The sequence below is a fragment of the Fusarium vanettenii genome (assembly GCF_000151355.1).
Source record: "Fusarium vanettenii 77-13-4 chromosome 1 genomic scaffold NECHAsca_8_chr1_1_0, whole genome shotgun sequence".
NCBI classification, from domain to species: domain Eukaryota; kingdom Fungi; phylum Ascomycota; class Sordariomycetes; order Hypocreales; family Nectriaceae; genus Fusarium; species Fusarium vanettenii.
The window spans coordinates 138,682-166,183 of record NW_003315876.1 but is presented as its reverse complement, the minus strand read 5'-3'; the positions used below and the strand labels follow the sequence as shown (position 1 = coordinate 166,183).

The 27,502-nt window shown below is 51.0% G+C and overlaps 9 protein-coding genes across 9 annotated transcripts; 4 read left to right on the top strand and 5 right to left on the bottom strand.

Annotated features, from left to right (window-relative positions):
• Positions 1–379: 379 nt before the first annotated feature.
• On the top strand, positions 380–1,933 carry NECHADRAFT_30021 (uncharacterized protein; the record flags this gene model as incomplete). The annotated part of the gene is made up of 1 exon (XM_003049700.1): positions 380–1,933. A coding segment is annotated over one exon (1,554 nt), but the record flags the coding sequence as incomplete, so codon positions are not given.
• A 1,565-nt stretch (positions 1,934–3,498) lies between these two features.
• Positions 3,499–5,566, top strand: NECHADRAFT_56813 (uncharacterized protein). Its single transcript, XM_003049699.1, has 3 exons — positions 3,499–4,397; positions 4,449–4,584; positions 4,633–5,566. Exons 1-3 carry the CDS (start codon positions 3,640–3,642, stop codon positions 5,377–5,379), a joined length of 1,641 nt encoding a protein of 546 aa, XP_003049745.1. The 5' UTR covers positions 3,499–3,639; the 3' UTR covers positions 5,380–5,566.
• A 345-nt stretch (positions 5,567–5,911) lies between these two features.
• NECHADRAFT_98494 (uncharacterized protein) lies at positions 5,912–8,735 on the bottom strand (the record flags this gene model as incomplete). The annotated part of the gene is made up of 4 exons (XM_003049494.1): positions 5,912–6,051; positions 6,138–6,141; positions 6,267–8,187; positions 8,257–8,735. The coding sequence occupies 4 exons, from the start codon at positions 8,733–8,735 to the stop codon at positions 5,912–5,914; spliced, it is 2,544 nt and encodes an 847-aa protein (XP_003049540.1).
• Positions 8,736–9,201: 466 nt separating this feature from the next.
• NECHADRAFT_89600 (uncharacterized protein) lies at positions 9,202–11,023 on the bottom strand (the record flags this gene model as incomplete). The annotated part of the gene is made up of 5 exons (XM_003049493.1): positions 9,202–9,460; positions 9,514–9,945; positions 9,993–10,032; positions 10,085–10,671; positions 10,722–11,023. The coding sequence occupies 5 exons, from the start codon at positions 11,021–11,023 to the stop codon at positions 9,202–9,204; spliced, it is 1,620 nt and encodes a 539-aa protein (XP_003049539.1).
• A 1,803-nt stretch (positions 11,024–12,826) lies between these two features.
• NECHADRAFT_89599 (uncharacterized protein) lies at positions 12,827–15,365 on the bottom strand (the record flags this gene model as incomplete). The annotated part of the gene is made up of 3 exons (XM_003049492.1): positions 12,827–15,042; positions 15,178–15,236; positions 15,304–15,365. The coding sequence occupies 3 exons, from the start codon at positions 15,363–15,365 to the stop codon at positions 12,827–12,829; spliced, it is 2,337 nt and encodes a 778-aa protein (XP_003049538.1).
• A 295-nt stretch (positions 15,366–15,660) lies between these two features.
• On the top strand, positions 15,661–16,510 carry NECHADRAFT_89598 (uncharacterized protein; the record flags this gene model as incomplete). The annotated part of the gene is made up of 2 exons (XM_003049698.1): positions 15,661–16,430; positions 16,480–16,510. The coding sequence occupies 2 exons, from the start codon at positions 15,661–15,663 to the stop codon at positions 16,508–16,510; spliced, it is 801 nt and encodes a 266-aa protein (XP_003049744.1).
• Positions 16,511–16,850: 340 nt separating this feature from the next.
• NECHADRAFT_74024 (uncharacterized protein) lies at positions 16,851–18,439 on the bottom strand (the record flags this gene model as incomplete). Its single annotated transcript, XM_003049491.1, has 5 exons — positions 16,851–16,974; positions 17,009–17,115; positions 17,160–17,531; positions 17,579–18,212; positions 18,267–18,439. 5 exons carry the CDS (start codon positions 18,437–18,439, stop codon positions 16,851–16,853), a joined length of 1,410 nt encoding a protein of 469 aa, XP_003049537.1.
• A 458-nt stretch (positions 18,440–18,897) lies between these two features.
• On the bottom strand, positions 18,898–23,673 carry NECHADRAFT_30409 (uncharacterized protein; the record flags this gene model as incomplete). The annotated part of the gene is made up of 12 exons (XM_003049490.1): positions 18,898–19,172; positions 19,283–19,480; positions 19,528–19,643; positions 19,693–20,911; positions 21,038–21,248; positions 21,645–21,956; positions 22,005–22,980; positions 23,080–23,167; positions 23,215–23,286; positions 23,340–23,426; positions 23,492–23,558; positions 23,617–23,673. The coding sequence occupies 12 exons, from the start codon at positions 23,671–23,673 to the stop codon at positions 18,898–18,900; spliced, it is 3,678 nt and encodes a 1,225-aa protein (XP_003049536.1).
• Positions 23,674–24,223: 550 nt separating this feature from the next.
• On the top strand, positions 24,224–27,411 carry NECHADRAFT_74021 (uncharacterized protein; the record flags this gene model as incomplete). Its single annotated transcript, XM_003049697.1, has 5 exons — positions 24,224–26,343; positions 26,390–26,493; positions 26,546–26,622; positions 26,664–26,873; positions 26,929–27,411. The coding sequence occupies 5 exons, from the start codon at positions 24,224–24,226 to the stop codon at positions 27,409–27,411; spliced, it is 2,994 nt and encodes a 997-aa protein (XP_003049743.1).
• Between the last annotated feature and the right edge of the window lie 91 nt (positions 27,412–27,502).

Genomic DNA, 27,502 nt, shown 5'->3' with positions numbered 1-27,502 from the left:
TGCTTCTCTAACTTCGCCGTCCTACGATGCACGACCATTATATGTAAATAATGGGGCAAGTCCTTAACCTTGAGACTGGGATTTCTTATAGAAGAGCATTTTTCAATATTTGAAGCAAGGTCACGGGATACTCAAATTAACAATTACAAACACCCTGGTCCTTGATAAGCTCGGGACACGTGATGCGAGCCGCACCAGCGGGGATATCTTAAAGCGGCTCACTCTGGACAACAAAATATCCTCATGCGTGATATCATCACTGTCAACAGCCTTGGCAAGGGACCAAGGGTAACTCTAGTAAGTTTGAAGACATCTTTCAAAATCCTTGTCGATGGCTACCTAATCATAGTCTAAGCGTAGCAATAGGCCTAACTTCAACATGACGTGCGACGTGTGTGAAACCATCATCGACATATACTCAGCCGGTTTCGAAGAATGGGATGAAGAGATCCTTGGTGAAGTCTCGACGGTGCTGAACAGCAACTGTCCTCATGCAGAGTCCCTCAGTCGCGCTGCCAACTTTGATAGGCCAATAACCGACTTCCCAAATGAGCTTTTGGCGATAAAGAAGGAAGGGAAACAGACGGGCGTCCGTTTAGGACTTGCGCATTTGACCCCTGAAGACGACATAATCTTTGATAATGTCTCTACGACTTACATGGACCTTGTTGCACCGAGAGACATCCTCGATCATCCCGGACAGGGCATCTTGCCTGGCCCAAAGTGGATTGATCTCGATATCATCCGTGGCTGGTTCTCCGTCTGCAAGAACTCACATCAGTCACAATGCAGTGAACCACCTTGGCTGAAAGGAGTCGAGCCTGCCGATCCCGAGTGGTTCATTGACGTGATTGACGACTGCATTGTATCTCCCCCCGGAAGGGGAGTGGACTATGTTGCCTTGTCATACACTTGGGGACTTGGTCGAAATCTCAAGAATACAAAGGCCACCCTCGGCGAGCTGAGACAGCCCGGGGCCCTCCGTGTGCCAAATTTTGCGAGTCAACTACCGGAGACTATTCGAAACACTATAGATATTGTCAGATTACTCGGCGAACGATATCTTTGGGTTGATGCCCTGTGTATTATCCAAGACGACCCCGCAAGTCTTGGCCGGAATCTGAACCAAATGCAACTTATCTACGCGAACTCCACCTTTTGCATCATGGCGGCTACTGGATGTGGTGCTGAGTTTGGACTCCGTGGTCTCAAGGGCCTTTCACCAGAAAGAGACCTCGAAATGCGCATCTACGACCTGGCAGATGGCAACAGGTTGATAGCAAAGCCGCTATCCCAGGATCCAACTGCGGGGACCAAGTACTCTTATCATCAGCGCGGCTGGACCTTTCAAGAATGGCTTTTCTCCCGTCGACGTTTGGTATTCAATCATGGTCCTTTAATGTGGCAATGTCAATGCGCACGATGGCAAGAGACAGCCAAGATTAATCCAGAAGCTGATGCTCAGTGGAGCCGAATGCATCGGACCAAGGAGTCTGCTTTGGATCCCTCACCGAGTATCTGGGATTTCATGTCAATGGCCTCAATGTTCAACACCAAAGCATTGACTATGCAAGAAGATGCACCGAAAGCGTTTGCAGGGATACAGGCTATGCTTCATCGGGTCCACCCTGGAGGTTTGCTATATGGACTATCCGAATTCTTTTTCGACATATCTCTGGCTTGGGCAAGTCTGTACTCCAACATCCAGAGAAGAAGAGGGTCAAACGCTGCAAATGCGCTTCAGGATGGGCTTCCAAGCTGGTCATGGCTAGGCTGGGAAGGAGACGTCAACTTTCCTAAAGATGCCGAATTTCAAGTCATGCAGCCGTGGAATTATCATGAGCAAAAGATCGGCTTTCGGGAGCCCGTCACAGAATGGTTTACGATGGCGACGCCAGACTCGACTAGAAGAAGGAGAGTAAGATCTGAATGGTACAAGTATAAAACCAGTTTTACAGAAATTGCTTCGCCACAGCTACCTCATGGGTGGAAGAGGCAAGATTACAACCGACAACATCATCCCCACGACTTTTACCCTCCCGGTGGCGAACCAAAGGACATTTTCTCTCACGAGTTTAGCCCCCAACATGGTTTCAAATATCCAGTGCCGGTTCTGAACTGGGCGGACACACCATCATTGAGTGACCAAACTCGGTACTTGTGGTGCGAAACTAGCCGAGCCCACTTGGTATCATCTAAGACGACCATTCTTCGGGTCGAGGACTATGAACGGCGTGTTCGCTTCGTGGAAGGCAACAGCACAATTCTTTCAATTACAATGCCTCATATGGCGAGTGTCGAGGAAATGATGGACGACAAAAGGAGACAAAGCACTCTAGAGCTCGTGGCTTTCGCTAGAGGATGGTCTACTTGGCTTGGCCAGGATGTCGAGCGGACGAACGATGGAAACAGCACAGGTTTGCAAAGCCCTTACCTGAGAACATGAGGAGACAATTGAAGTTTTATTAGGAAATACCAGAATACCTGGCATGGACCCGCGAGATTGTTACTTTGTTTTGTGGGTTGAGAGGAGGGGAGACGTTTCGTATCGGCTGGCATCTGGCGAGGTTCTGGCGAGTTGGTGGGAGGAGAATAGAGAGAAACAACTCGCCCAAGTGGTCCTTGGATAGATATTAAGATACATCAGGGTATGTTTTGATCTCACCCCTAGCATTTATTTCATTTTCTAAGTGAGTTCAGATGAGCCCTCTTCTACGGGATGAGACTTGCCGGACTCCCCTAAGGCTGAATGTCTGGATTTTTGGTTACCCTCTGCCTGCTTCAAGGTAAGAGGGAGGTAGTCTTTGTCACAAGATAACGAACAAGCTAAGCTCAGGCAAATGAACTCGGAGTTTGAAATGCAATTAACTAGAAGAAGTCAATTACTCGGTCGATTCTGAGTTTCCTCTGAATACTTTCTCACTTACTTACCTACTTCACTGGGACAAACGGATTTGACAAACTCGCGTGATATGCAGCTCTAAACTGCGTATCCACACCCTCGTTGTTCATTTAATCTCAAGTAGAAGCACTTTTGTTGATGGTGTTTTTGGGCCGATCGGCAGTCTATGAAACAAAGCCGATAACATAAATGGAAGTTGGAATTCATGATTGGTCAGTCCCGCTCGGTCCCACAGCCTGCCCCTGAATGACTCCCTAAAACGGACAAGCCAGGCTACGGCAAAAGCTCCCAATCAAGCAGCTCGCCAAGAATCCCAGAGGCCCTTTTGTATCTCAAAGACCTTTTGCTGCGAAGAACTCCATTTCAGTGCCGACTTATCCAGAGTCGTATATGTGACTCGTGATGGTGCCGAGTTATCCAGAATCGTGTGTTTGTCACTCCAAACTCGTGATAAGAGCATGTAGATAAATACCACTCGCCCTTTTCCTTGGCAATCCTTCCACATCCCAGCAAATTATTCAATATTTCTTTGTTTAAAGGTAGAGGACTATAGGTGATCCTCCAAACTCACCATGCATCTATCCTCATATCAGTGCCTCTTGCTGGCGTTGTCGGCTCTGCCCACAGCATTTGGGAAGTCGTTCTCGCACCATTCCAAGGTGCCAAAGGGTTGGCAAGTCGACGAAAACGCCCGCATCTCTGCTGCAAAGCAGCAAGTCTTCAGCATTGCACTGACTATGCAAAATGTTGACCAGCTGGAGTCAAAGCTGCTTGATCTTTCCACTCCCGGGGGCGAGAACTATGGCCAGTGGTTGTCACACGATGAAGTCAAGTCAACCTTTTCTCCTTCAAAAGAGGCCGTTTCTAGCGTCACAAAGTGGCTCAAGTCCAATGGCGTCAAGCACTACAAAGTGAACGGCGCTTTCATTGACTTTGCCCTCGACGTTGCCGGAGCCAACTCCCTGCTAGGAGGTGACTATCAATATTACGTCAAGGACGGCCAGACCAAGCTGCGAACCCTTTCGTACTCTATCCCCAATTCCCTGGCAGAGCATATTCAATACGTGGATCCAAGCACCAACTTCGGAGCCACCTCGGCCTTCACCCCCGTCCCTCGTCCATCGCGGACTACTGTCACCAAGCGCAACGATGCAGCCTCAAAGAGCTCAATTGATGCTTCATGCCAGACAAGCATCACTCCTTCTTGCTTGAAGCAACTGTACAACGTCGGAGACTACGCCCCCGACGTCGAGTCCGGAAGTAGTATCGGCTTCAGCAGTTTCCTCAACCAATCTGCCCTCTTCTCCGATGTATTCCAGTTTGAGGACAAGTTTGGTATCCCCAAGCAGAACTTCACCAAGGTTCTGATCAACAACCCAATCAATGACCAGAATCCCGCCAGCAAGAACTACGGCGAGGCTAATTTGGATGCGGAGAACATTGTTGGAATCGCCCATCCTCTTCCTTTTACTGAGTACCTCACAGGAGGTGCACCGTGAGTTCAGTGTATCAGTATGAAATTTTCTCAGGAGCTAACATCAGCCAGACCCTTCGTCCCTAATATCGACCAGCCTACTGCTGCTGACAACCAAAATGAGCCTTACCTGCCGTATTTCCGGTACCTCTTGACCCAGAAGGATCTCCCTGCCGTTATCTCCACCTCGTACGGTGACGAAGAAGACGTATGATCCCTCCCTCGTTTTCGTCTGGCTTATCTAACATTACCTCAGGGCGTCCCACGAGAATATGCCACACTTACCTGCAACCTCATTGGTCTTTTAGGTCTCCGAGGTATCACCGTCATCTTTTCTTCCGGCGATCTTGGAGTGGGTGCTGGATGTTTGGCTCCCGACTACAAGACTGTCGAGTTCAACGCCATCTTCCCCGCCACCTGCCCTTACCTGACTTCCGTCGGTGGTACTGTTGATGTCACTCCTGAGATTGCCTGGGATGGATCGTCTGGAGGATTCAGCAAGTACTTCGCCCGACCTAGTTACCAGAACCATGCCGTCAAGACATACATGAAGACCGTGTCAGACAAGACCAAGAAGTACTACGCTCCTTACACTAACTGGAACGGCCGAGGTTTCCCTGATGTCTCTGGACACAGTGTATCACCTGACTACGAGGTTATCTACGCTGGGAAGCAGGCCAGAAGCGGGGGTACCAGCGCTGCGGCTCCTGTCTGGGCTGGTATTGTTGGTCTGTTGAACGACGCCCGATTCCGGGCTGGCAAGGGAAGCTTGGGCTGGTTGAACCCTCTTATCTACAAGTATGGACCCAAGGTCTTGACAGATATTACTGGAGGCTACAGCATTGGATGCGACGGCAACAACACCCAGACCGGCCAGCCAGAGCCCGCCGGTTCTGGTCTTGTTCCCGGCGCTAGATGGAACGCTACTATTGGATGGGATCCAGTGACTGGATATGGCTCACCTGACTTTGGAAAGTTGAAGGACCTAGTTCTGAGTTTCTAAGTTGATGAGCTCAGGTTAAAGCAGCACCAGCTCAGGACCATGGGTGAGAGAGGAAATCATGGGTATCTAGATTCGATCTTCTGGCTCAGTTCCCATCAAGGGCCGGGCTGCAACTATAATAAAGAACACATTGGCGTCTAGATATGTGGTAGAGAATACCTGTTTTGACTGCCTATGTGCAACCGCATAGAAACTGAGAGCAGAAAGGGCAAACTTCGCAAGCAGCCCATTGCTTTACCGATTTTTCTTATGAAGCTCCGTTGATGTTACCCAAAACAACGCGTAGAATAGTCAATCCCACTATCACAATAGGAGTGATTTGTCCAATCGAGTAAACAGGTGATGTGAGGCAAACCGACTGCATCGTGATGCTTCGTTCAGCAGCCACCCAGCTCAAACAGGTAAACGCACCATGTTCCAGATATAACTGGCTGACCATAATCGGGATCTTTGAATGCATCCTGAAATCCAGTTTCATGTATGCCGCCTCAAATTCGAAACTCACGGTTACAGCTTTCACACTGCTTGCAGTTCAGGCACGGTTCACAGTGCTTCTTTGTCTCCAAGCAACAAGCAAGCCTTCCACAGTTCCCGCAAGCCGAAGAAGATCTTGTGCAGGCATCGCATTCGCAACAAGTTGGATCGTCATTGTGGTTCCTGTCTCTTTAAGACCTGCAAAGCCGTATTTTATTTCAGATTTTAATATTAGCTCAAGTGAAGAAAAACAATAATTTTTATGTATTCATCTACTCTTTTACCTATCTAAAGTGCATTATAGTACTAGTCATAACGCCGCTATTTATATCTTCCATAACCTTCGAAACAACCTCGTTATTAAGCCACGCCCTTCCTATAACCTCGGCCATCCCCTCCTCCCGATCTCTTACCACGAACACACCCGACACCCCTGAGAATAATGTAAGCCTATCTCCTCTCAAAATGTTTGCAGGGCCGAGTCCGTATGCCCCAGTGTCTGTGCTAACGATTACCTGGCCATCCAAAGCTCGTATCGCCGCCGACCGGTCATCCAATCTCTTCTGTTCCACCATCTTTTCCATCTTATCCCAAGCGGCACTCATTTTATCGACTCTCACCCTGTTGCTTGAAATATCATCTTGCAGTTCCTGTTCAAGCTTCTCTCTTGGTAATTGGAAAAGTCGTCCACCCAACTCGCACCTCGCGTATCTGGCCCTCGCTTCCAATAGTCTGTTCCCTTGGCAAACCTCTTCTAGTTGGCGATTTAGAACATTTATTAGTCTCAGTCTCCGCAGAGTATCTGACACGTCCTGGATTGTCTCAGATTCCCGAAGGCTGCCATTGCTCAATCCTGCTCTTGAAGCGGCCCGCAGAAACAGGTTCAGCGTCGAACGGGAGAGTTGTGAAAATAGGTCGGCGATTTCTTTTTCAGTGACGAAGGGAAACCAAGTCGGATGTTGGTAGTGAAGATTAAAGAATGAGAAAGATACCAGGGCAGTTTCTACAGCATCACCCGTAGGGAAAAATGAATCCAGGATTCGCCTTCGTATGTCTCCTAGCTCGAACCTTTCGCCTCTCGGTGTTGTTATGATTCGGCCATCGGCATCGGCAGTGACATCTGCAATGCCGTCTACCAGGCCAATGTGAAATACCCGTATAGCCAGGACGTCAGTGCATACCGAACATTCCAGGGATCCAGCTATGAGACCATAGCAGCCAGACTCGCGACCAGGGAGAAGAGGATCTTGGAGGTCAGAGTAGGAAAAGTCGGGGACCCATGAAGGTAGGTTGAGATGTGTGCGAATGGGAAAAGTGTTATAAATGCCCTCCCATTGTTCCAAACATAGAAGGTAGGCGGCCATCCTGGTATACAATTTGCGCGTTGAGAGGTTATAGTCAGGGGTGAAAACTGTCCTGAGGGGCTCCATCATCAACGACCGCAGAGCAAAGATCTTATCTCGGGGATCAGATGCCTTGTATCTTCGCGAGCCTCTGAGTAAATCTGAAACTTTGTATTCAATAGGGTGCAACCGTAAGCTCCAATGAAGAAGCCAATGTCTCATTTGAAGCAGGTTGTATTCGTCTGGCGTTGACCTGAGCTCATCGCTCAGAATTCTGCGATATGAAGCGTGGGCCGTAGAGAGTAGATCTACTCGCAGTCTCTCCTGGAGAACATTGAATCCCCGCAGGAAGACCCATGCTTCGGTCCATGTATTGTTGTACCCGAGGAGAGGATCTGACATCTTGGCGTAGGCAAATTCCTGAATGATCCAGATCCGATTCCACCATTCTGCATCGAGCAATTTCCTGAACTGGCCCAACACAAGGGGAATATCGATCGTTAGCAGAGCCTCATCGATGTCTGGTGCATTCTTCACACGATGGAAAAAATCAAACAACTCTGGAAAGTCCGGGCCTTGACCAAGGAATGCAAGAACTTGCTCAGCCGTCTCATATATATACGACATCATTCCCACGACGCGATTCTTCTCATCATCGTCTCGCTGATTGATGCAAGTAGCATCAACCCAGAGTGAGCGCTTCTTGGTCTCGTATCGGAGATATCGTAGGGCTGTTGCCAGATTCTGGGTTACGGCCCAGGGCCTGTCATTGACCATGATGTGCTCGCTCACGGTAGAATCGCCCCAAGCGTAGGACAAAGCCTCGTAACCCTCGGTTCCAGAAATGACATAGACCCGGCATCGTATTTCGGAGTCGAAAGTACCGGGCTCTAGCTCGAGAACACGAACTATGTTGCCGCCCGGAGGAAGAGGGTCAAGAGGTTGGCCGCCATCTGTCGGACCCAGAGTGCTTTGACTTGCTACCGCCAGTCTGCAAGTCGACCCAAGGAGTCAGCCACCGAATTCCGTAGAGATTGAGTTTGAGTCTGAATGCACTTACGGCTCACCGTGTTCCGTCTCGGCAACTCCAACACCGTCTATGAATTGATGGAGGCATGCCACAGCCTCTCTGTGTTCAAGTAGAGCGATCTCCAAGCCAGCATGCGGAATCCTTTCAGACATAAAGTCCACATGGCAGCAAGAAAATAGAGAAACCCCCAAGCTTAGTAGTCCCACTAGTAGTAGTGGATATATCCATGTACCCGTGACTTGTGAGTAGATGACGGCCGCGACAGTGCAAATGAGGCCACAGAAAAGGAACACAATCCCAGCAGAGAGCAATACAGGTCCTGAGAAGATGCGATCCAAACCCAGAGCAGAGTATTTGAGAAGAAGGCTCAGGGCGTGTATTCGGAGAATGTTTTCTTGGCGTAAATGCTGCCGCGCGGACTTTGCTGCGGCACTGGCTCGAGCGTGGGGGTGTTCGGGAGATCTCGTAGCGTCCCCCAGAAGAGGTTGGCGTTCATGAGCCTGGGCCATGGTGAATGGATAACGTCAGGTGTCGGCTGTGAGCATAGGTTACAGTATTGACCACCTCAAGTTTGGCCAATATCTCACAGTCAGATTCTCGCCTGATCGATACCCAATTTACGCCCCCGCACTTTGGCGAGGTGCTTACACTGGTGGTTGGTCCTATTAGATTGGACCCTGTCCAAAGCCTCAATAGGTGTCACGTGAAAAGGGACTACAGTCCCAAAAGTAGTAGCAAACACTTCACCATGTCGGTGTTTGGCTTTCTTCGTGCATGGTCTTGCGCTGTTTGAAGGTGCTGTGCTTTGGAGCTAGTGTGATATCAGTCGAGTAAAGAAATTGAGATTAGAAAGGCTAAACTACCTAGGTACCCCATCAACTTCATCTCGTACACGCTTCAAAACTCCCATCAACTCCTAGCTCATCAAAACATCTTGATCATTTTCATATCGTCAGGGGCGACCATTATCATTACTTATTTCTCAGTAGCAATTTCGTTTTCTTCATGCTCGTGACCAAGCTTGGCCTCGACGTCACCCTGTTCGGCCTTGGTCGTGAGGCTAGTCGCGACACGAGTCTTCCAGGCGGGAGTTCCAAGATAAGCAATGCCATTGGGATCCTCAAACATATGTTCGGTCTCCTCAAGGGTCTTTCCGGCAGTCTCGGGGAACATAAAGAAGACGTGGACGAACATGGCGACGTTGAAGACACCAAAGATGAGATAGGTCTTGTATCTGGGAGTTGTTAGTGGCCGAGACAATTTGAGGTTGATTGAAAGAAGTCTTACCGGATGTTCTCAAAGGCGACGGGGGTGAACAGACCGAGAGCAGTGTTGAAAGCCCAGTTAGCCGAAGTAGCCAGGGCAACACCCTTTCCTCGGAGTCGGAGAGGGAACAGCTCAGGAGGATAAGTCCAAGAGGCGGGACCCCAGGTAGGAGCATAAGAGGCGACAAAGAGGTATGTGCAGGCAATAAGACCCTTTGCAGCTGAGCCAGACACAGTCATCGAGACCTCGGGCACTCCGTCCTTGCCACCGGGCCAGATAACACCATTGCCGCCCAAGATGCCAGCATTGGCAAACATCCAGATACCCATTAGAGCGCTGCCGGCGAGGAGAGTTGGTCGTCGACCCCAATGATCCATCCAGATCAGGGCGGGAACGGTCATGAGGACATTGATGACGTATTGAATGGACGAGGCCAGCAAGTTGGCGTTTCCACTGAACAATGTTAGGAATTAAAAGGAAAAGACGATGATAGCACTGACCTGTAGCCTGCCATGGAGAAGACGTAGGAGATGTAGTACACTGGGATTGGTTAGCGTCAAGTTGTCTTTCAGCAGTGGTAGCCAAAACATACTCATAACGTTCATGCCGGTAAGCTGGGACCAAATCTGGGTAAACAGTCCAATAAAGGTTCGGTTGATCATGCGGGGCTTGAAGAGATCAAGGTAGGTAACATCAGAGATAGAGGCCTCAAAAGCACACATATCCTTGATGTCCTGAAGCTCAAGAGCCACAAAGGGGTGGTTGGGATCGCCATGGCCGTGGACAAGAGTAAGCACAGCACGGCAGTCCTCCCAACGATCCTTTCGGGCGAGCCAACGTGGAGACTCGGGGAGAAGCATCATCATGAAGAAGAGGAAGATGGCAGGGACCATCTGCAGACCCCAGGGAATACGCCAAGAGGCAGTGTTGTAGTTGCGGGAGTTTTGCTCGCCGATGAAGGAGCAGCCGTAGGAGATGTAGTACATGATCAGGATACCCCAGGTGATAGCCCATTGTTGCATACCGATGAACCGACCACGCTTGGAGGGAGGAGAAATCTCGGCAATGTAGACGGGGACCTGAGCAGATTCGATACCGACGGAGAGACCGTTGATGACACGACCGACGACCAGCATACCAATGTTCTGAGAGGCACAAGAGATGGTTGATCCAACGATCCTAGCAAGAGTGTTAGCACTGGCTTGTCATGGAGGAATGCTTTCACTTACCAGATAAGACAGCCAACCATGATGGAATACTTCCTACCCAGGCGATCACTGAGCGGACCCGATATCAAAGCACCAAGCCAAGAACCAGCAGCCATACTAGCCGTGATACCACCTTGGTGCAGAGACTTGGGACCACTGCAATCATCATCGTCGGTAAAGGGTGGACCCTTGGGTCCCTGGTTGAAGTAGCACTTGTAAGAGTTCTCGCCGAGCTGTGCAGACACGGACGAGATATCGAAGCCAAAGAGGGCTCCACCAACCACCGCGACACCGGCGATGGCGTAAATATTGCCAATGGGCATATTGAGTGTTTACTCTTGTAAGAGTTGTATAAGTGTTGTGTGCATGTGACTGAAGAGTGAGTAGTACAGAGAAGGGAGGGATACAAAGCCAAGGAAAGAGTCTCAATATATGTCAATCTTCTTTGAGTCCCAATATCCAGAGCCTCGGGTTATCGGCGCCGTGCGGCGTCACGTTACGGTTGCAATGAACGGAGGTTGTACGGCATTACGTTCTGGGGGAAGGGTGGGGCTATGGAGAGGATTCTCAATACGGCAACTCTGAAACCGAGAATTCAAGTTGATCACTAACATCAGATCAGCCTGAAAATGTAGTATTTTTTCGTTATTATACGCTTTAAACTCTGGACAACTACTGAGACATGTCTAATCTTTGAACTATTTTCACTACAAATTCCGAGAAATCCGACAATGTCTCAAACACACACGCCCCTCCAAGGCACTTCCCACAGTTAACGGCATCGTACCTCGATCACCTCAACCCGCAATCATCCCCGTAAGCGCCCTCTACCCCGTGACGCTCAGACAAGGACCGTTTGTCTGCCACCGCGAGATCGACGCTGCACGAGATGGCCCTGATGCCGTGACGTTGCATCTTAACGGCCGAGAGTTTCGCCGGAGACAGCACCATTCTCACTTCTAGAGCCTCTGCAGGCCTCGGCACCACATTGCCGGGCCCTGACGTCGGTGGTGTTATCACCCCCTGTCAGCCCCCCTCGTGCCATTCATACCAATCACAATAACCCGTCAAAACACTGGAGACGCGGCGCTCCAGAGCCGCTTCATGACAAGACTGGTCTTGTGTTCCCCGGATCTCCACAGGAAAAGGTCCGATAGAATCAATAAGCGCAGCAATGAGACGCAATGGTTCATTCAGTCAAGGGGAGAAGCTTATACGTAACCATAGAGCAATTGGTCCGGGGAATAAAGGAGCTGGTGAGATGTGCACCCCTGTCGACAAATGCTGCTCGACCCATGACCATTGTCGGTGTTATATCCGAGTAACGTCCAAGGCGACCAAGCAAATCATTTCTCCATGGAGCTTGCGGCAATGACCACGATGCCAAGTTCTTGGCTGATCATGACAGGGAAAGGGAAAACAGGCTGAAAAGAAGGAGGAAACAAGCAAGGTCGATCAAGGTGTAGTGTCATATGTGCCAAGGCGGCCCCGGTCTGCCTAAGAAACCTGGTCCCTACACCAATCTGCTTACGCAGTGACCGTCCGTAGGGTAATCCTTCAATTCTGCATCACGATGCTTTTTCCCATCGTCAATCCCATGGTGACTCTTGGCACCTAAAGAATAAGATCGAATGTCTTAGATCAATCAGTCCATCTTGGTTGACACGAGGAGATGGATACAGTGACCCCGGAGTTCACCGTACTCACTTTTGACAATGTAACCATCACGCAGTCACCGACTTTCCGAAAATTGTCCCCGCTTCATAACCGTACAGAAAAAACATTCATTTGTGCGATGGGGACTATGGAGTTCCAAGGAGAATTCAGGCACCAGACCCGAGAGTGGGCGGCCAAGCATTACCAAGAGATCAGACCACCATGGACAAGGATGAGAGATTGAAGGTGGTCGGCCCCGAGCATCATGATCGACCCGGCCGACCTGTGGACCACGGACTTGGGCGGCCTACAGGGGTGATACGACAGTTGATTGGCACGGCTAGACGGCTGGCCAATCAATCGTTTACGAAAACATCATTATTCTCAGTTCATACAACGGGCCACGAATCCCGAGGTTCAAAGTTTCTAGAATCTGAAATGGGGCAGATGATCATCGACTTCGTATCTTCCTAAAATGCTGTTCTGCCCTGCTCCCCGAAACCTCCCATAAACAACTCCATATCAGACCATTCAGGCATCGTCACGTCCCCTCCTGGCATAAACTGTGTCATGGAACCTTCAATCGTGCCAAACCCAGGAAAAGGCAAAAAGTCTATCAAACCCTCCATGGAGCCGAGTGTCATCGCTTGACCAAACTCGGACTGAGAGGTACTCATCATTCCTGAAGCATGATGAGTTATGCCGTTGATGTTTGATCCTGGAGGGGGCGAACTGGGTGCTTCGTTGGGATTATTTGCACACTCGGAAAAAGTGTCGACGACTTGAGCAAGTCGCTTCATGGATCCTGATTTTTCAGTGCGATTTATCACGCCTCGGAGTGTCGAAACGAGATACCTGATTCCAGTCTGCAAAGAGGCCTCTTCGTCGTCGACATCTTCAGTGCTCTCGCCAGGACGAAGTCGGAGTAGTCGAAGGATTAGAACCATGGCTGAGCAATAGGCGTAAAATATGTCGAGACCAGAAAGACCATTGATAACATCAAAATGGTCCAGTAGAATGATCAAGTAACTCAACTGACAAGCATGCTTGACGCATACAGCAGCATGAAGAGGCACAGATGGCGCCGGTGATTCCGTGGGTGACTTTCGCGTCAATGCAACATCGCGAAGCAGAAGAGGTCGTGTTGCCACGATGGCAATGTAGTGAAACTGAACGTGTAAAAGAAGAACAGCGCGAAGTTGAGCACGCGTCTTCCACGCCAAGGATACCTTTAGGTCCTCCATATCCATTGCATTGGCGTTGTCAGTCAGGCCCGAGCCAGAACTCTTGACCCAAGGAACATCAAAGCCAGGGGCCTTGCTAATCTCGCTTTTCCATGTTTCCAGGGCACTCATAATCTCGTCAAGGGTAGGTGCCGAGGAGACACGATTCGTCCCAACGTGAAGAAGACGCGTTCTTGCAAGGATGCCTTGAAGCTTGAGTGACCAGGACACAAGCTTGGCATCTGTACCGATGCCACCATCGACAAACCCTTCCCTTGGTGGGACTATCTCGACATCAAGTTCTTGCAGTCCACTTGGTCGGCCAAGACTTGAAGCCAAGAATTGTTCAAAAGAGTAGAGCGTGCAGAAAACCCACTTCCGAATCTCTCTTTCGAGGGGGCGGAAAGAAGAACTCATGTCCGATCGATGAAGACCGAGCGCAAATGAGATGCGAGTTGCAGTGCCCGTGAGATTCCAAGCTGCATTCCTCTCATTGTTGTTGTGCAGGAACAAAGCCAGCAATAATAGCACCCGCACATTCGTGAGTGAGCATTTGGAGATGAATTGTGGCAGTAGGGCCCTTGCAACAGTGACAGATTTCCGCCGAAGAGCTGTATGGTCCACTCCTTGGATAGTTCTGTCCGCAATAGAGCCAAAGGCAATCATCATATGAAGACAGCCAATCCAGCCCCAGTCTGGTAACGGGCGTCGCCGTGATGGTCCAGGTTGGGGATATCTCCGAGCTTGCACGATGTACAATTCGTACTCATCTTCGAATGTTGCTCGATGGAAGAGAGGAAAATCATCGTGGACGTTCTTGAAGTATGATTGAATCAGCTGCTCCAAGACGTCATTGGAGGGGAGTTGTCTAAGAATCTCATTCATGTCGGCAGTTGGAAGTCGGGTAAAGTCGCGGGCAATAGCAGAAGTTATTGAGCCAGGCGAAAGTCCATCCTGGGGAGCTGCTTCAGCAGAGCCTTGCTGGCCTGTATTATCGTCGTCTTGACCATCGGCTTCAAGGAGACGCGACGTGTTGTCCTGGGTAAACCTTGTTGAGCCCTCACGACCAGGAGACTCGTGAGGGCTGTTGTTGGCATCAACAAGCTTACGAAGCTGATTCCAAAAGTTGAGTGTGCCTGAAGGACCAATGTAATGCTCGTGACCAGAAACATCTTTAACTAGCGAGGCCTGGGGTTCCTCGCTCTGTGACTTGACCCCAGTTGAAGAAGCATCACTCTCCGTAGACTGAGTAGTGACAGTAGAAACCTCAGGCCCGGTTGGAGTTCGCTGGGTAGGCGATTGCACGATATTCTCAATGGCAACCTGTTTTCGGTTGGGGTCGGCTGTGTTGGGCATGTCATATCCCATCCGCCGACCCAAGTTTTCAAGATCCTTGACTGTATCGAGTGCTTCATTTGGAAAGGCGCCTTTGACGATGGCCTCGAGACAACGATATCTAGCCTCTGTCAGTAACAGATACAAACAACCAGACTTCAGTGACTAACCTATCGCTAAGATCATCTAAGCTCCCATAGAAACGCGTCTTTCGCGGTGCCGTGTAAGAGCAAGTCGCATTATGCTCCAAGCACGTTACGCACCCCGTCCCAGATGGAGACGGAACACACCTACATCGTCGCTGAACCAGTCAAACAAGCCCCTGCCCGCCAAGGAGGATCCATACCTTGCGACAGCGGTCACAGCTCTGAGCATTCCGCTTCCGGAACTCGTCAGGAATCCGCCTTGTCCGCCTCTTGGCAGCAGTCGAAGTCTCGGATGCAGCATCCATGGCTCAAGATTGTCAAAGGAGTCATCGAATCGATGTCACCATCCAGAGGAAGCACAAACTTGACAATGAGGGGGCAGGGGTTATCGGAAGCATGCTTCCGACTATATCCGTAGATTGCATCAAGCTGAATGCGGGGATGGGCGATGATGTGATCGCACTAGCCAACCTCCAATAGGAACTGGACTAGCCGACTCTTACTTGGACCTCCACTCTCGTCATGTTTCGTCGTATCGTCAGTTCAACTCCTTCGAAGCTATACTATCCTAGACGGAATCACTTTATAAGACAGTTCAGGATGGCGAGCACCTTGACTCTGCCCGACTCCAGGACCCTGGCCTACGCGCTGGACGCCACGCCCAAGGATGGGCCATTGGTGATCCTCTCCAACCCCCTCAGCGCCTCGTTCTTGCTCTGGGACCATGTCGTCAAGGTCCTCAATGAGAATGGCTTCCGTACTCTGAGATATGATCAGCCTGGCCATGGAGGCTCATCAGCACCAAAGAATTTAGATGCCACCTTCGACTCGATGGCTGATGACGTGTACCATCTTTTGGAGTCGCTAGAAATTAAGAAGGTCGACTCATGGATTGGTGTCTCTATGGGTGCATCGACTGGTATTTATTTTACCACCAAGTATCCCAACACAGTCAGCAAGCTCGCCATCTGCGATACAATTGTGTCGTCGCCTGTCAACGCCGGAGTTGAAGATCTTTTTGTTCAGAGAGTGGCTGCTGCCCGAGAAGCCGGTAACCTCGAAACAACGATCCAAGGGACAATGGAACGCTGGTTTGGCAAAGAGTGGCTGGAAAAGAATCCAGAGGAGGCTCAAAGGGTGCAGGCCCTCATGTCTAAGACAACCGTCGACGGTTTCGAAACATGCTGCAATGCCCTCAGCAGCAAGACCTTCGATCTACGACCTCTTCTTGGAAAGGTTGGCAAATCAATCGATGACGCCGTTGTAATCGTGGGCCAGAATGACGCAAACCTACCCAAAGTTATGGCAGAGATGAGAACCAAAATTGATGACGGCTTCAAGGCTGCAGGAAAGGAAAAGCTCATTTCTCTGTTTGTCATCAGGGATGCAGGACATGTTTGCTTCATTGATGGGCTGAAGCAGTTCACCGACACCATCCTGGCGTGGTTGACGGCTGATCAGAGGCGCCGTGAGATCGAGGCTCTCAAGTCAAAGCAATCCTAGCCAAATCGAGGTGATTAGGTGAGATATCTATCTAAAATGAATAAAAGTTGTGATTACCATGTTTATCTTGTGACGACGACTGTCTCCTTATTTAGAACTAGGTGAGGTTGTAGGAACGACGTGGCTTAATAACGAGGCTGTTTCGAAGGTTATGGAAGATATAAAAGTGGCGTTGTTACTACTTCTATAATGCACTCCAGATAGTTGGTCATCCTGTCACTAGCGCATAGAATGATTCTGGATTAAGGAGCGAGGACCTCAAAGTGTTGGAGCTCATGGCAGTCTAATCACACGCCCTCAAGACCCCTTATCATGCCTTCCAATTGATCGGGATGTTTGATAGTCGTCGTCAGATTATCAACGCCAGTCGGTGTTACAAGTACATTATCCTCGATGCTACCTTGGGTCAGCCTTCAGCCGTGGTTTCAACGAACATGCAACTTACCGAATACCGCCCACATCCCAGTATTTATCCAGAACATCCGAGTTGATGAGGTCCTTGTGCCGTTCGTCTTGAAGATAAGGACGGATAATGTGCTCGCAGAAATAGATCTAGAGGCTTAGCAGAGGCTGTGAAGATGAAGGGGGACGCTTACACCCGGTTCCACGGTGACTACACTTCCGGCTGGGAGCGTCCCTCTCGTTCTAAGATAGCGCAAGTATTTGTTCTCGTCGTCGAAATTGGGATTCCCTCCAACATCATGAGTATCAAGTCCGAGATAATGGCCAAGTCCATGAGGGAAGAATGCTAAGCTTGTCTGGGCCTTGAGGATATCGGCCTTTGCGCCTTGGAAAATGCCGAGCTGAAGCAGACCCTCCACGGCAATCTCGTGAGCAAGCATGTGGACATCTTCCCATCTTACACCCGCTTTTATGATGGCAATGCATTCCATTTGCATCTTATATACGATGTCGTATATCTGTCGAGATTCTTTCGTAAAGGTGCCTGACAAAGGGAAGGTCCTTGTCTATCTCGAGTTAGTAGTGTTGGGTGTCACACAGGACATCAACTTACAATGTCAGAGGCGTAGTTGTTCCACTCAGCACCAGCATCAACCAAGAGATTCTGCTTTCCCCCAAGGGGTTGATCATTGGCTTCGTAATGCAAGATGGCTCCAGAGCGACCAGCGGCCACAATGGGAGGATACGCCATCTTCTTGGCACCGTGTGCGACGCAGTGGCCTAGAAACGTTGCCTCCAGTTGCATCTCGTTGCTTGCCTTAGAGGCCTGTTTCGTTATGGCTTCATGGCCGAGGCTTGAGATGTTGTTTGCCTTTCGGATCATGGCTACCTCGTACTTATCTTTGACGACTCGACACCGGTCGATGACGCCTTTGAGAATGGACGAGTCGACATTGTCGAGCCCGAATTTGATGTGCGGGCAAACTTGGTCCGCGATGGTATAGACTGTCGATTCCTGAGACCCGGAAAGATGGGAGAGGATATTGTCGAGTTCGGTCGAAAATTTGACTTCATCGACGTCATACTTCTCGAGCCCTTGTTGGGGGCTGAGAGGGAGGCCGGACCAGACAACCTCTTCGGGATCTATCGGGGGAATGAACAGAGTGGACTTGGAAGAATCGATATCGTATAAGAGATAGCAGTTGCTTAGATCACAGCCTGTGAGATAGTAGAAGTGTCGACGCTGCCTAGGTGCAAGGATGTCAGTTCAGCAAGCGCCCATAAGTCAAGTGATGACACACCGAAAGGGTTCAAACTCATCGCTATCTTCCAATAGCTTAGACATTCGCCCTTCAAGATACAGATAGCCCTTGGCATTAGGAACCTTCTCTCGTAAGAGCTCCACGACCCTCAGCGCGTGAGACTTGCCGGGATACTTCCCGCTCAGGATTCGGTCCAAGTCTTCGGCGAACATGGCTGCCGGCTTTCCGATGCTTATCTCTGACTTGCAGGGCCCAGAACAATTAAAGTCAGATGATTCATTCTGAATATTGTAATCTCATTGAGCCTCATGTATGGCTTTAAGTGGTCGCTACCTAGGTTGAGCATGCGTCGGCGAACTTGTGGTGGAGACGCCTCGGCTGAGGGCAACTCGCCGATCAGGGGCCCCACGGCGGCTCTTTGCGGCCCTATTTTTATCAAAAATCAGTTCGCCGATGGTTGCTTCGCCTGAGTAATACATGCAGCATGGATTGGTTATTAAACGAGGGTCTCAAGTTGGCCGAAGCTGACCTCGTCTACAGGTATCACATCCTGTTGGCTCGTCAAGCTGGGTTACCCCGGTCCGTGACCAACAGTTGTTGGTGATGACTTGAACCCCCGGCATGTAGGAGCATGGGGGTTTGTGTTGGCTGTTATTGTGTTGTGTTGCAACTACGGACTGATGATGTCCTTGATATGGGACGCCCTCGAACTGGTAGCCTGTACCACTTCTACATTCATCTTTTCCTTGTACAACACCGGTGATTCTACAGTCCGGCCAGTCTTGATGAGTTCTGTGGCTTGTATAAAGAACGACTCGATGCGCAATATGACGGGCCGGAGAAGCACCTTGGCCGCAATGTCTTCCGTAGCCCCCAGACGCTGTAATGACAGGTGGAATTTTTCGAGTAGTCGATATGCCGCCTCAACATCCCGCGGCTCCGTCGCTAATAGGAACAAGTAGATTAGGAAGTTGCCACACAAGATCAACTGAGATCGGGCATCTAGTTCGGTTAGTGGTCAGTTGACGATCCGTGAACTTGATCGGGGAACTTACGACGACCCCAGAAGCTTGTTAGCTCATTCTCCGTGATATACGCCATGAAAGTAGTAAAGTTGTCGAACTCTGCTAATGCCGTTGACAACCATCTGCGGAGATTTGAACCGGGGTTCGCTTTCGCCGCTTTCGTGGCTGGGTACATGAGCCCACGAAACAAGAGCACATGGGTGGCGTAGTACGATAGGTGAAGCGGGCCTGTTTGTGTAAGAGGATGCAGGCTTCGGCCAACTTGAAAGACTCACCGTTGGAAGTATTGGGCCCAACGGCCAAGCAGTTCGGGACAAGGCTTGGCCATTCCCTTAGCTTGTCTCGTATAGGAATGAGTTGAGTGCGCGTCTGCACAGTTGCTTTGACGCCACTAAAAGTGCATTAGAAACGGCTTGTATATCGGATTTGACTTGACTAACCAACTACAATCAAGGATGACGCGCGTGTCTCGAGCAATATTGATCATCTCAAGGAAGCGAACACCGTCAGGCACGCGGAAGGATGTGTTGCAAGGATCGACCATGTGATGCAAGTCCAGGGGAAGGTCTTCATCAGACCGGAGATCCTCCAGGTCTGGAGGTGACGTGGTGAATGTGTCAGCAGCAATGTGTGGAGGGTTCCCATGGCAAACGGCTGACCAGCAGTCAGTAAAGTAGGTGGCCCACCAGAGCTTCCTCCGCAGCTTCTTTTCCCATGGAGCAATGTTCCATTTGGTAGGGTCTTTGTGAAGGCCAATCATCTGAGCGGCCGCTGTGGCTTGCGACGCCATGATCCAGGTATAGGGAGTTTCAACGCTATCGATGTCGGGAGGAACCATGTGCATTAGCAGCAGGGCAGCCTGCAACCTCCAGAGGTTCGGCGACTCCAACTCTCGCCTAAGTGACTCTTGTGCATGGTTGGTGAGGTCATGTTGCTGGAATGGACAAGGGCCTTCAAGGGATGGGTCCTTTCGCCAAAAGACACAGGCCAACGCGTAAACGGCGCCCCGCAGCGACGAGGGGATATCGAGCTTGGCAGTCAGATATTGGCGTAGGAAGCGACCCTTGGAGATGACGGGAAACGCGGAGTGGACATGTCGGAAATACAGCCGGACCAGAGCTGGGCCGTGGGGCCAGACAAAGGTCTCGATGGCATCGGATGCGGCTTGCTTAGCCTGGTTCTTGTGTGCGGGGAACTCATCTTGCAGCAAAAGGAAGTGAATGGGGTGGTCATCTGGGTCTTGTCCGCCGGGATAGACCTGGAGGAAGCTGGCGTCAATGCCCTCCCGCTCACTCAGGAGGAGGGATCTGAAGGCGTCGAGGAAGTAGGGGTCCTGCTCGGCGGCCAATCCCATGGCATGCGTCGTCTTGTCGGGTTCATCCTCGAGCGAGTGGACAATTTCGTCTGCTGGGTCCTGCATCGGCGAATCGACGCCAGCCGACGCCACAGATTCTTGGCCGACAGGTCCTGGTCCTGATTGGCGGACGAGGCCGTCATGGACGACGGCAGCCGACTCGGCTCGTTGGGGGTTGCTTTCAGAGGCTGACGGTGAGATGGCAGAGATTGACGGTGACTGTGGGCTGGAGCTCGATGGTGCAACGCTCTGGGTGTTTGCTCGGGATGCTAATAGCGCGTCTGGATCTGAGAGCGATTGACACACTAGGCCCCGACTCTTACAAAAGAGGCCTGCTTATCGTTAGTAGGTGTTAGCAGGTCGTCTGTGTGCGGCAGCGCTCACATGGCGGCTCTGAGGTAATAACGCAGGCCGTTTTCCGTCGGCGACACGCGTCACACGGCCTGTTCTTACGGCTCCGAGGCTTACGGGCCTGGCCAAACTTGCTGCGGATGGTGAATTTGCGGGGGGGTGCGAGGGTTCCCGCTCCCGCTCCGCGATCCGGCGCGTCGGTACCCGTGAGATTCTCCATCCTGGTCCGCCGGTCCGGTCCCCACGCGAGGCGGCTGGGCTGGATGTTGACGAGGAGGGGAGGGAGGATGTCTGTCGGCCAAATCACGCGACGGGGGGGGACACGGGTACAGATAAGTTGGCCGAAGGAAAAGGAGTGGTCCAGGCTTTTTTTTTCTCAAGTTGGCCGATGTTACTTTGTTGGCCCCGGCGACATCGGAATGTGTATTGACGGGGAAATGAAGGGAGGTGAGAGGAGAGGGAGGATGACTAACGGAGATCACGGGAACTAAGGTTTGGCATTAACCCAAGACGGAGAATGAGGCCGAAAGGGGTTGACGATGGGGTCTTGGTGGAGATAAGAGCATGGGTGTTGAAGGACTTCAATTGCTTGTACGTGTTATTCGTATAACTCCGTAAATCATTGGACAATTTTACTAATCTTGTAGACTAAACTTGACACATTCTTATCTAAACAGACGTCGTCACTGATGCCGCTCCCTTGCGAGGATCAGCCGAAGGAGAGGAGTCCTCAATCTGAGTCCCAGCCTCGGCGTAAGTAATGTCCCAGCGACCATGATACAGCTCCTGTACTTCCTTCGCTGATGGGCTTTCTTGAACGAAAGCATCAAGCTTTGTATCTGGGACCAGGCGATGAAGCAAGGCATATACAAATGCGCTTGCCATGAAGCCATACATGTAGTTGAGATAGTACAGCTCAATGGCACCATCGGAGATGGAGATGGACAGGTTGACGGCTGCGATGAAGCCAGGAAGAAGAGGTGCAACACCAACGACCCACTGTGCAAAAGTTAGTGCATGTTGTTTGACAGAGCGGAGAGTACATACCGCGATCGGAGCGCGCCAGTTCAGGCCCTTGTAGTACCAGTAGATGCTGTTACTGTCCCCAGTGTACAGGTCATCCACATTGACCTTCATCTTGGCCACTACGATATAGTGTGCCACCATCAATCCAGTCATTGGAGCAAGGAACACGCCATATCCAGACAGTACTGTCAGGAAAGTCGTGGCCGTGTTGACAAGACGCCAAGGGTTGACGACTGGGCTGAGGAGGGCAACGATGTAAGCTCCTCGTCGAATGTTGATGTACTTGGGGAAAGTTGAAGCCAAGTCCATGCCCCCAGACAGTGCGTTTCCGGGGAGGTTACTGCCAAGCTGAGAGATGGCCAACGCGAGTCCAGCGAAAAAGACGGCTGCACGGGTTCCAGCATTATTGTCCTTTGCGAGCAGGCCAACAAAAAGAGTGGGCGGGTTCCAGATGGCTTCGCCCATACGTTTCTGAGTGGCAGCCGTGACAAGAATTCCAATGACAGAAGCAATGATGCTGTAGAAGGGGAATGCAAAGGCTTGTCCCCAGATAGCATCGCTTGGTCGGCGGGAAAGTCGAGCATAGTCGTTTTGGTTGAGGATTCCAGCTGCAATGGAACCAACCGTTGACATGATGCCGGAAATCATGAGCCAAACGGTGCTATTAGGGCTTCCAGTCAACGGAATGTCTGTACCCGACTTGAGAGTGTCGCCAAACCCGTCTGGTCCCATCGTAGCCAAAGCCCAGATGAGCAGGACGAGGAAGAAGATCAGCGTCACCGTGCTGGCAAAGTAAAAGAACTTTTCAATCCGGTGAGGTCGAATCCAGAGAAACGGAAGACTGATGATGCAAAAGACAAAGTACGACAGAAACTGGGCGGATGTCATGCCCGTGTCTGCGGGGATCTTGTTTGGGATGTGCTTCTCGAGGTTGGGGTCCCACGAGAGAAGCATCAAGTAGGTGCATTCACCTCCGACCCATGATTGGAAGCCATACCTATTATTGTGAGTAATTGGAGAGGAAATGAAGTAGATCTACTGACCAGACTGAGATTCAGTTAGCATTATCATCGACAAGGAGGATGAAGAGTAAGACTCACCAAATGCAAGAAAGATACGGTTCCAGATGACGAATTGGGAACCCCAAGTGCCCCAAACAGCCCGACTAAAGACGGGAAAACCAACTGCTAGAATTAGCATCTCAGCCTTGCGATGGTGGGTCGAAACATACTATGGTAGTAGGCTCCAGCAAGGGAGCTGAGGATGAGGGCAACAGTAGCAATGATGTTGCCAATGATGATGGCTACAGAAGAGTCAGATCAATAAAACACATACAAGCAATCAATTGATACTCACCAATAATAGCCTGCCACCAGGTAAGGCCCAGAGGAATAAGAGCGCTTCCAGTAAGGTATGTGGCGATGTTGCAGTTGATTAGCAGCCCTGCGAGAAAAACCTTGTCAGCCTTGTCCTCGCCACGGCAGAAAAACGCGTGACACGCAACGCACAGAAGTTGTGGAACGTCAGAAACGTCCAGGTGCGTCTCTCCGACCCGACAGGTCGGACATCCTCGTTCTGCAGGACATGGTTAATCAATCACATTGGACGGCAGGGCCAGGGAGGGGTCGCATACAATCCACCGGGATCCACGTGGCAGCTCGATGCGTTTGAGCAATGCTGACGCTGCCATGGTGATTCGCGGCCTAGACGCGTCAATTGTTGGAGATGGGGGTTCTTGATGGGATGAGGATTCTCCAGAGCTGTTGAGGAGGCTTGATTGACTGCCGTTCGACGTCTTTAAAGGCCCTCTGCTTGAACCATCGCCGGTTGTTTGCGCCCGTGTCAGAGGCATGGTTTTGCAAGAGCTTATCTCCAGAGTACCCCAGATCGGATGGGGCAAAACCATTCCGTCGGTGCTAACGCGACGCTTTGGCCTCGTACGCACTGTCTCAGATCGGGGAACTTTCATCGGGGAACTTTGTCGGCCAACTGAGGCATGTCTAGGCTCCATCGGCAAAGCCGAGTTCCCCGCCAGCCTCCTTCTTGTTGGCTAGGTTTCTATGATCGTCACTTAGTTACGTACGGGTCTTTTTTCTTTTTCGTTGTCTCGGAAATGGAGGTGAAGGAGTTTGGCGATGGCTACAATGGCTCAACTACAAAAGGGTGAGTATCATGGCCGAGTGCTTCAGCCCATGGGCAGCACAACGACCTTGACTAGCCGCATACAAACCGACGACAACATGTCTCTTTACCGCATTGGAGTAGACGTCGGTGGGACCAACACGGATGCGGCCATTCTCGACATCCGCGCCGTCGACACGCCCGGTCGTGGAGTCCTCGCCTCCCACAAGGCTTCTACCACCAGGGACATCACCAGCGGCATAGAGTCGGCGATCCGCGCCGTCATTCGTGACTCAAAGATTGACCAGGGTCGTGTTTTGAGCGTCACTATCGGAACTACGCACTTCATCAATGCACTGGTTGAGGCAGATGCAAGGAGGCTAGACCGGGTCGCTGTCGTTCGACTATGCGGCCCCTTTACACGGCAGCTTCCGCCTTTTTCGGACTTCCCTGTCGGTCTCCGGAGTATCCTTGATGGAGGAGTCCACTATCTCGACGGTGGTCTTGAGATTGATGGGAGAGAGATTGCGCCTCTGAACCCTCAGCAAATCAGACAAGCTGCCCGAGATATCCTTGCATCAGGCATCAAGGCTGTTGCTCTCGTCGGCGTTTTCTCTCCACTCGACCACGAGGGTCTGCACGAGGAACAGTGCAAGAAAATCATCCTCGATGAGGCTCCAGAACTTTTAGTTGTGTGCTCTCACGACATTGGACCTACTGGCTTCCTGGAGCGAGAGAATGCCACCATCCTCAACGCCGCTATCCTCCGGACAGGCCTCCGGGTCAAGAAGGGCTTTAAGCGAGCAATGGCACGACTTCAACTCACTTGTCCACTCTACCTTTCTCAAAACGATGGTACCTTGATCGATGCCGACACTGCAGCCGAGTATCCTATCAAGACCTTTGCCAGTGGTCCTACAAATAGTATGACGGGTGCTGCGTTCCTGGCTGGACTTGATTACAAGAAGCAAGCGGACGCAACATCCGAACCCGACTCGGTGGAACCTCAAGTCCTTGTCGTCGATATTGGTGGTACTACCACTGATGTGTGCGCCCTGTTGCCTTCAGGTTTTCCCCGTCAGGCCCCCGGCTTCGTCGAAGTTGGAGGTGTTCGCACAGCCTTTTCCATGCCTGAAGTCGTCTCTATTGGCTTGGGTGGCGGCAGCAAGGTCCAGGCCGACTCCGAGACTGACAAGCTTACCATTGGACCTGCTTCTGTTGGTCATTGTATTCAGCAAGAGGCCAAGGTGTTTGGAGGCCAGACCTTGACGGCGAGTGACATTGTTGTTGCTCTGGGCAAGGCAGAGCTTGGAGATGCCGCTCTCGTCAAGGATGTACCTGGGTCAGTTGTCGAAAAGGCGCGCAAGGAGCTGAAGAAGATGTTGGAGGGTGTTGTTGAGCAGATGAAGGTCTCTTCAGCTCCAACTCACGTTCTCCTCGTCGGAGGTGGTGCTCTGCTTGTTACTGAGGATCTCGACGGCGTGGACAAGTGCATCGTACCGATTCACCAAGGCGCTGCCAATGCTGTTGGTGCTGCGATTGCCAAGGTCTCTGGCGAGATTGACATTGTCGAGATCCCTGAAGGACGTTCTGAAAAGGAGGTTATCGACGCTGCATGCGCCAAGGCTGTTGATCTGGCTGTTCAGAAGGGAGCAGCCAAGGAAGGCGTGCAGATTGTTGAGATCAACAAGATGCCTCTTCAATATACGCCCAATGGTGCGATGCGCATTCAGATTCGGGCCGTCGGTCATCTTGCAATTCCCAGCGAGTTGACCCCTCCCTCTTCCCCTCCTTTGTCGACGGAGCAAGAATATGAGGAGGATGAGGGGGACAAGGTCAGCGTACCTGATGCCCTGGTTCCCACCTACAAGCCATCTCTCCACGTCGATTTGGAAACCTACCGGCCTGACGTACAAGATGGCATTTGGTACGTGTCAGAAGTTGACTTGGAGATGATGGCTACCGGATGCGGAGTTCTTGGAACTGGAGGCGGTGGTCCTACGCATCACGAATTTCTCAAGGGCTTGCACGCTCTACGAACCGGGGGTCACAGGAAGATGAGGATTATTTCTCCAAAGTCTCTCAAGGATGACGCTGTCCTTTGCTTTGGCTCTTGGTACGGTAGTCCCAGTGTTATCAACGAACGGATCGCTGGTGGGACCGAGATTTCTTCTGGCATCAATGCTGTCAACAAGGTTGTTGGGAACAAGTCTTTTGATGGCATGTTTATTGATGAGATGTGAGTGACCCCAATAATTCTTCGAAAGCTCCTCTAACTTGAACAGTGGTGGTGGAAACGGTCTGAGTGCTTTTCCTACCGGCGTTCACTTTGACGTCCCGGTTGTTGATGGAGATGCTATGGGTCGAGCTTATCCTACCATGTATCATGGTAAGTTCTAAGGCTCTTTCACTCCTCCAAATTCGATACTAACTTGCCTTAGCCACTTTCAGCGTGTACGGTCATTCTCTCGTTCCTTGTGTGGTCTCTGACGCCCGGGGAAATGCAGGCGTGGTTCTGGTGAGCAAGTCCCCAAACACACATCACACTTGTGCTAACAGCAACAGAATGCGGACTCACCTGTAAGGTTGGAGAGTATCCTTCGAAATACTGCCATCGAGCTTGGTCTAGGCTGCGCTGTGTGCGCGAACCCGCTGTCCGGCGCAGCGATCAAGTCCCACGGTGTCCCCAACACCCTCTCTCTAGCGTGGTATCTCGGCCGCGCTGTTCATGCTGCTCGGCGCCAGAAGTCGAGTTACATAGATGCCATTGTGAGTTACTTCAGTTGTCCTACAGGCTTTCGGCGCGTTGGCTAACACGATACAGTTTGACGTCTGTGCTGGAAAGCTCCTCTTCACTGGCAAGATTATTGATGTCCGTCGTCATGTTGGCGGCGGCTACACCATGGGAGCTGTTGTCATTGCTCCTCTGAATGAAGATGAGCGAGAGTCTGCTGGCTCAAGTCAACAATCTGCCCCGACTGACAGCCACATGTTTATCCCCTTCCAGAACGAGTATCTGTACGCCGCCTTGAGCGATGCGGATGGCTCGGAAGATTCTCAGAAGGTGGTATGCACAGTCCCAGATCTCATTTCTATCTTGGGCCAGGATGGCGAGGGTATTGGCTCTCAGGATTTAAGGTATGGTCTGAGGGTTAACGTCATTGCGCTACCTTCGCACCCGCTTTGGAAGTCGGAGGAGGGTATCAAGGTGGGAGGACCGGAAGGATTTGGACTCAAGATGCCATTCACCGGAGTTGATAACGACTTTACCGAGGCCCGGAGTGTTATTGAGGAGTTTGGGGTATAAAATAATGGCAGCTGGCACAAAGGGTGACTTTGTTCGGAGGCTCGGGGGTCTTAATCTGGATGGTAGATTCGTGGATAAAAGTAATAGACAC

Excerpts from the sequence above, each read along its gene's own strand:
- NECHADRAFT_56813 (XM_003049699.1), top strand. The coding sequence starts at position 3,640 with ATGCAAAATGTTGACCAGCTGGAGTCAAAGCTGCTTGATCTTTCCACT. Across the intron at positions 4,398-4,448 it reads TACCTCACAGGAGGTGCACC|ACCCTTCGTCCCTAATATCG; the intron begins GTGAGTTCAGTG and ends AACATCAGCCAG. Across the intron at positions 4,585-4,632 it reads CGTACGGTGACGAAGAAGAC|GGCGTCCCACGAGAATATGC; the intron begins GTATGATCCCTC and ends ACATTACCTCAG.